Source organism: Molothrus ater, chromosome 18 (assembly GCF_012460135.2).
Source record: "Molothrus ater isolate BHLD 08-10-18 breed brown headed cowbird chromosome 18, BPBGC_Mater_1.1, whole genome shotgun sequence".
Lineage (NCBI taxonomy): Eukaryota > Metazoa > Chordata > Aves > Passeriformes > Icteridae > Molothrus > Molothrus ater.
Window position 1 is genome coordinate 12,492,257 of NC_050495.2, and position 8,036 is coordinate 12,500,292.

At 53.6% G+C, this 8,036-nt stretch overlaps 1 protein-coding gene across 1 annotated transcript in view; it reads right to left on the minus strand.

The window, feature by feature from the left end:
* The window catches only part of KSR2 (kinase suppressor of ras 2), a 60,993-nt gene that overhangs the window by 50,543 nt on the left and 2,414 nt on the right, over positions 1-8,036 (minus strand). Inside the window, exon 2 of the mRNA XM_036393442.2 lies at positions 5,823-6,004. Within this exon, the coding sequence (XP_036249335.1) occupies positions 5,823-6,004 (182 nt within the window). The remainder of the gene's footprint in view (positions 1-5,822; positions 6,005-8,036) is intronic.

Below are 8,036 nucleotides of genomic sequence, written 5' to 3' on the forward strand. Positions count from 1 at the left end.
GAGAGAGAATGATGCATCTGACTCCATTATCAGAAGGCTTGATTTATTATTTTATCATATATATTATATTAAAACTATACTAAAAGAATAGAAGAAAGGATTTCATCAGAAGGCTGGCTAAGAATAGAAAAAGAAAGAATGAATAACAAAGGCCTGTGGCTTGGACAGAGCCAGCTGGCTGTGATTGGCCATTAATTAGAAACAACCACATGAGGCTAATCCCAGATGCACCTGTTGCATTCCACAGCAGCAGATAACCATTGGTTACATTTTGTTCCTGAGGCCTCTCAGCTTCTCAGGTGAAAAAATCCCAAGGAAAGGATTTTTCATAAAAGATGTCTGTGACACAAGGACACCTGGAGCATCTTCCAGGGGTGGCAGCGGTGCTGAACCCCAGGGATGGGCACTGCTTTGTCACAATTGTCCCTTCCTCATCTCCTGGCCCCTGTCTGGATGGCAGGGAGCTGGTGGGAGCGTGTTATCCATCACAGAGACAGCCTGATCAACAAACCCTCCTTATCCTGCTATGTGGGAAATGGATTTGTAGAGTGGTCAGATAAGACCATAATCCAACACTACTACAGCAAACACGTTCCCATTATGAATGGGACAGAGAAAATTGATGGAAGTGGACTTGGTAAGAATGCCAGGATGAGTCACTGCAAAGCCAAGGAATGGCCAGGAGGCTTTGCACTTATCCCAAACATTCCAAATGTCACCAAAATGCTCCCAAGGTGGGTGAATCCCCTGGAGAAATTAGGAGGAGACACTGGGGTGGAGCCTCTTTCCAAAAGAGTTCAACAGCAGAAGAAACCCAGGATCAGGAATATCTCCACCACCAGGCAAAAATCCCAGTCCTGAGACAAATCATAATATCCATGGAATGGTTTGAGTGGGAAAGAATCTTAAAGCTCATCCAGTGCCACCCGTGCCATGGGCAGGGACACCTCCCACTGCCCCAGGCTGCTCCCAGCCCTGTCCAGCCTGGCCTTGGGCACTGCCAGGGATCCAGGGGCAGCCCCAGCTGCTCTGGGCACCTGTGCCAGCTGCAGTGACAGAGTTCCAATGTCTCAGCCCGTGGCAGCTCCAGGGACACTGTCCCAGTGTCTCCCCACCACTCTGGGTTTACTTCCCCATGGTCACAGCTGGGAGCCAAGCACCCCAGGGAGAGGCTCTGCAGCAAAGTCCCTTCATGAGACACCACAGGCCTTGCTCGTGCTGCTTTTAGGGCCAAAATAGCATGGGAGAGATCCCAGAGCAGCTGCTCCAGCAGCTTTCCCTCCCCAGGATAGAAATCCATGCAGAATTCAAGGTACAAAGGCATCACCTGCTCCCTGCATGAGTGCGTGTGGCAGATATTCCACATGGAATCTGGGAAGTGTCCCTGTCTGTCACTGTCACATTTTCTGAAAAATCCCTTCGCCCAGGATTCTTCTCCTGGGAAGCTGAGAGGCCTCAGGGAAAAGGAAAACAATTCTTATCTCATTTGCTTCTCCTGTGTTGTGCTGGTGTGGAATGTGTTTGGAGATTGTTTACCCACAGGTGATTGTTCCATTGGATTCTGCTGTGAGTTGTTTTCACTCTTTGGCCAATCAGGGCCAAGCTGTGTCAGGACTCTGGAAAGAGTCACAAGTTTTCATTATTATCTTTTTAGCATTGAGTAAGTGTCCTTTCTGTATTCTGTAGTATAGTATAGTATTCTTTAATATAATATAGCATCACAAAATAATAAATTGGCCTTCTGAGAACATGGAGTCAGATCCTTCCTTCCTTCCTTCCTTCCTTCCTTCCTTCCTTCCTTCCTTCCTTCCTTCCTTCCTTCCTTCCTTCCTTCCTTCCTTCCTTCCTTCCTTCCTTCCTTCCTTCCTTCCTTCCTTCCTTCCTTCCTTCCTCCCTCCCTCCCTCCCCCCCCCCTCCCTCCCTCCCTCCCTCCTCTCCTCCTCCCTCCCAACACAAGACCTGTCCATGTGGGGGGTTGGACTGGGATGGCCTTTGAGGTCCCTTCCAACCCTGTGGATCACAGCTAGCTCCAGTGGGTGGAAGGATGACCCAGGCTGGATCCAGCAGGATGAAACCAAAGCTGAGCTGGAGCAGGGGGGATCATCTGAAGCAGGAGCTGCTCCCAGAGCATCGCTCCAGTAAGGAAAGAATCCCTTTCTAACCCAGGCAGTTCCCCTTTCCGACATGACAATCCCATTTACCCAGCTCAAATGCCATGTTCAGCTGCCTTAAAGCCTGACATGGGGATTTCCCCCCCAGTTCCCAGCCTTGCAGGCTCAGTTAGGCTCATCCAGACAAAGCTGTGCCCTCCGACTCCACTGCCAGGGTGGGAAACCCTCTGGAGCCTCGCTGCCAGCTGTGGCCAGATGTGGCTGCAGGGAGCTGCCAGCACAGCTGGGGAGTGCTCCAGCCACATGCAGGGCAGGGTCAGGGAGGAGGGAACCCCTGGTGCTCCCCAGGAAAGGAGGCTCCCTTTGGGAAGTGCCCTCCTGGAGGTGGCTGGGGCTGGGACAGCGTTAGGGAGAAGTGTCCCCCCAAAACCCACCCCAGCACTGTGGGGTGACCATGGCAAGGGGCATGGGTGGCACTGGCTACTTTCCTGTGTCACCTTCAGCACCACTGTCACATCCTTGGGTCCAGCCTGGTGCTTTCCAAAGGAAAAACTGGATTTAGGGCTCTGGGAATCCCACCCCGACCTACTGGACATTTTCCTGGATTCCACCAAACTTTCCCGAGGTCAGCCCTTCAGGGGCTCTTCCAGGAGCTGGGGGGGCTGCCCTGGTGGCATCTCAGCCACCACTTGTCACTTGGCCATGCCTGGCTGGGATCCTGCTCATGCTCGACACCATAAACTGCAAATTCCTCACTCCCAAAGCCAAGGGGAAGAGGCAGGACTGGGATTCAGGAGAATCCCCCCAGGGCAGAGCAGCAGCTCGGTGGCTGTGGTGGAGGTGTCACACAGGACTGGGCAGGGAGGGGACATCCTGGAGACCACATTAAACCAGTTGTTCTACAACTTCTGAGGGGCAGCTCGGGTCTCTGCTCCCTGTGACAGTGAGAGGGATTGGCTGGAGCTGTGCTGGGAGGTTTAGGTGGAGATCAGGGCAAGGTTCTCCCCCAGAGGGTGCTGGCACTGCCCAGGCTGCCCAGGGAATGGGCACAGCCCCGAGGCTGCCAGAGCTCCAGGAGCCTTTGGGCAGCACTGCCAGGGATGGACAGGGTGGGATTGTTGGGGGGCAGGGACAGGGGCTGGATCAGTGATCCCTGAGGATCAACTCAGGATATTCCATGATCCTGTGATTCCCCCAGCCAGATTTGCTGGAAGAAGAGGCTCTTTCTGCAGCTCCCTCCAGCCCTCTGTGAAAATCCATTCCCATCAGGACAAAGGGATGTTAAAAACCAGAGGGAAGCATCCAAACCCTCTCCTGACCCAGGCCAGGGATGAGTCAGATGGGAACGTGTTCCTGCCAGGAGCAGCAAGGCTGTGGAAAGGAAACATGGAGAGACAGCCAGGGAGGGACAGGGCCTGGCTGGGCTCCCCTCACCCATCTCCAGCTGACAAACAAACAACAACAACAATTTTTGTGTTTCCGTGCTTAGGGAAGTAATTCCACAGCAATCCAGAGCATCTGGGTGCTGCTGTGCTGATCCCACAGGAGGAAAAGGGAAGAGGGATTTTTAGAAAAAAAACATAGGGATGGGATATTGTGGAGAGCTCAGCTGTTGAACCACCACAAGGATGGGGACAGGGAATCCTTGGGATGCAGGGAGGGCTTGGAGCAACCTGCTCCAGTGGGAGGTGTCCCTGCCCATGGACAGGGATGAGCTTCAAGCTCCCTTCCATCCCAAATCATCCCATGATTCTGCTCCCTACAAACAAACATCTGCCCTGCTTGGTGTAACCCACACAGATGTTGATCCTGCAAGGACCAAACAGTGTGGAAGAGGTTTTACAGTGACTTCTGTGAGCCAGAGAGAAGTTTGGTAAGAGGATCCGCGTTTACCCTGAAAGAATTTCCTAACAAGGTCATTGACAAAGAAACCAAGAAAGAAAGAAGGAGAAATAAGAGAAACCTGCAACTGCCTGCTCCAATGAGCACTTTGTTTGTCTTTCCTGACCAATGAGTAAAGTGCAAACTTGTGAGCTTTGTGAGAATGTAGAACAAGCATGCATGCTGCAACAAAAACAGGTTTGAAGCCTTCTGCAAACAGAGTGCGTTGCTTTGCATTGTCTCCATCTCAACCACGACAAAACAGCTCCACTGATGCCAAACCTCCCAGCAGGGATCAACCAGCTGGGGAAACCCAGCTCCCACCCAGCCCAGAAAACATTCCCAGCAGCCAGGGAGGTTGGAGGGGAATGAGAGGAGACACCTCTCTGGCAGGGTTGGTCGCTTGCCAGCCCATCACTGCCATCGTGTCCCTCTGTGGCCGCGCCACGTCCCATCAGGATGTCACAGCACGGCACAGCATCCAACCCTGATCAAAACTAATCCAAGGAGACACTCCAGGGGGGGCTGGGAATGGGGTTTGCTCCGTGCTTCCTGCTCTGTTGGTCTGGGCTGTGAGCTGAGTACAGACAATTCCGTGTGGGAAACAGCAAGGCAGAAATGCCCCTCGGTCTGGGCAAACCTGGGGCTGGGTGTTGGAAATCTCTGGGAACAGCATGGTCTGCATGCAGAGCTCCTGCCAGGTGCCACTGTCCCCAAAGGCAAAGGGACAGGAGGAAAAGGACAGCAGGACTGGCTGGATGAGCCCTCAGTGACCCCAGATGGGAAAGGGAAAGGGGAAGAAAGGAAAGGAAAGGAAAGGGGAAAGGAAAGGAAAGGAAAGGAAAGGGGAAAGGAAAGAAAGGAAGGGGAAAGGAAAGGAAAGGAAAGGAAAGGAAAGGAAAGGAAAGGAAAGGAAAGGAAAGGAAAGGAAAGGAAAGGAAAGGAAAAGGAAAGGAAAGGAAAGGAAAGGAAAGGAAAGGAAAGGAAAGGAAAGGAAAGGAAAGGAAAGGAAATCTGGCTGCCAGCCCTCTGGCTGCAAACCTTCTCCAGCCTGCTTCTTGAGCAGGAGGAATGAGTGGAAGACCCCAAAACAAGCCAGGAAGACATTTCCAGAAAGGAAACAAGGGAAAACCCAGGGAAGGGAAGGTGACAGAAAGCCAGCCTAGATGTGGAGTTGGAGGAAGTTTTAGCTGAGGAACAAGAGGCAAAGGGAGCTTGGCAGGGAATCACTCCCAGCAGCTGCCACGTGTTTTCTCCAGGGAAGCTCTTCTTGGGCCAAGAGCCACGCCTGGCTTGGAAAAGTTTCAGTCTCTGTGGAATTAATCCCAGCACTGGTCTGGGACCAGGAAATGAGGGTCAGGCCTGGGTGGGCTCATGGAGCCAAACCCACCCAGTGAGTGCCACCAGCAGCATCTCCTGGTAAAGGACCAAGCCCTGCCAGGTGGGATCAGGGCTGGCTGCTGAGATCAGCTCCACGGGGTTTGCACCAGGACTGGCTTCCCAAAACTCCACATCCAGCAAGCAGGAGAGGTTTCAACACAGAGGTGAAACCACAAAGGTTTACAAAGCAGCCCTCAGATGGTGACATCCAGGCAGTGCCACCACCCCAGACAGCACAAAAACCTCCGTGGCCTTCCCAAAAACCAGAAACAATCAAGTCTGGGCTATCTTTGCCCAGAAGCACCCACAGATCTCTAAACACCAACATGGGCACCTCCACAAGGGCTGGGCTCATTCCACAGCGCTCAACCAACATCCTCCAAACCATTGACTCCACAACTCCCCAGTCCCATCCCCTGCCTGGCACCTCCCAGCCCTGGGGGCACTCACTTGCAGAGAAGGAGGCTTCGGTGTGGACGGGCGGGGTGGAGGGCAGGAAGGGCGGGTACCCCACGAAGAAGGAGCGCAGGGAGCGCTCGGAGAGCAGCGGGGAGCGCTGGGCTGGGATGTTCTCACAGCTCCCCACGCTGTTGTGGATCTTGAGGTTCAGGGGCTTGTTCTTCTTCTTGACTCTGGGAGGGAAAAGAGGAAAAAGGAGGGAAAAGTGAAGGGAAAGGAGTTGGGGACGAGCTGGTGGCAGCCGTGGGATGGAGGTGCTGCTGCATCATTTCCCATGTGATAATTAATGCAGCTTCCCAATGGGAATTCCCAATCCCTCCCTGCCACCAAACAAAGGCAATTTTCATTAAGGAACATTTCAGAGCTTTTCCTCTTGAGAACCTGGGTGAAAAAAATCATTTGGTCCAAAAGCTCATCAGCCTCAGCCTTGCTGACCTTGTCAAATCCCCTAAATGGTCACATTTAATGTCACTACATCAAATAAAGGGCCAAGCAAGGGTGGGCTGCAGTGGAGAACGTGAGGGACCCCAAGAGAGTCCCAGGACCACAGGGCTGTGGTGTGGACAACCCAAAACACTGGGGGAAGTTCCTCAGAAATTAAATTCTGCAGAGCAGGGGGAGGAGACACCTGCCTCTTCCTCCTGTCCCATTTTTCCACTCTGGGACAAAGCCCAGTGTTGTTCTGCTGGCTCAGATGATCCCAAAGCTGCACCAGACTGAAAGGATTTGGGATGCAGAGTGACTCTGGCAGCTCAGATGGGCTGGGCTAGGATCCTGGCACTCGGGGCTGCTCCAGCTCATCCTCTCTGGCTGCCATGGAGTGAGGAGCAGAGAGAGCCCTGGGAAAGGCAGCTCAGCCCGCTGGAGATCTGCAGGATCTGGAACAGAGATCCTTGGAGAACATCCTGGCAGTGCAACACCCCAAGGATTCCTGGAATGCTCCATCCATAATCCCTGCATCCCAACAGAGCACTGCATCCCAAATCCAGCCCTGGGGCACAGCACAGGAGGGACCTGGAGCTGCTGGGGAGAGTCCAGAAGAGGCACCAGAGATGCTCCAAGGGCTGGAGCCAGGCTGGGAGAGCTGGGGGTGCTCACCTGGAGAGGAGAAGGCTCCAGGAACACCTCAGAGCCCCTTGCAGGGCCTGAAGGGGCTCCAGGAGAGCTGGAGAGGGACTGGGGACAAGGGATGGAGGGACAGGACCCAGGGAATGGCTCCCACTGCCAGGGCAGGGATGGATGGGATATTGGGAATTGGGAATTGTTCCTTGGCAGGGTGGGCAGGCCCTGGAGCTGAGCATGTCCCACCACTCCCTGCCATGCCTGGGGCATCTGGCCCTGCCAGGCGATGGGAAATGGCCTCTTAATGAAGAAAATTAAACCATCCTCTAATAAGTTAATTATTTCCTCACACAGGAAAGCTGCTGCTGTGTTTAGGGTGGCTGCAAGGACCCCTTTGGGTGCGCTGGGCTCAGGATGGGGTGGATGTTCCAGGCTGGTCCAGCTGAGCAGCTCTCCTGGCTTGGAGCTCCTTGGGGTCAGCCCACAGCTGATGGCCATGGAGCCATGGAATGGGGTGGGGGGGAAAGGACATTGGAGCTCATTAAAGGACATGGGCAGGGACACCTCCCACTGTGCCAGGGTGCTCCCAGCCCCATGTCCAACTTGGCCTTGGGCACTGCCAGGGATCCAGGGGCAGCCCCAGCTGCTCTGTGGCCTCTCTCTGACCCACCCAGGGAACAATTCCTTCCCAAAATCCCATCTATCCCTGCCTGGTGGCCCAAATCCAGTCCATCCCCTCCACTGCTGCTCCTCAATCCCAACCCCACCAAAAATCACAGAGCTGCTCCCCTGGCATGGCCCCAGCCCCCTGAGCTCAACCCGGCCCAAAGCCCTTCCTGAAAGGCAGTGATTAAGCACTAATCTCGTTTATTTTCACCCATAAATCAGTTCCAGACCAAATATTTACTGTGAGCATCATTTCCTCGCCAAGCAGGGCTGCTGACAGCTCTCATTATTAGGAAGGATGAGTGATTTTGGACAGAGAGAGATGGTTTTTTTCCTCTCTCTGTTTCTTCAGAAGAAGAAAAAATAATAAAGAATAATAAACACCAGGATCCAACTGGGTGACTGGGCTGGCTGCCCATGGCTTTGATCCCTATCCTGAGGGAAGAGGGGCAAGGACCAAACCTTGGAGAGGAGCAG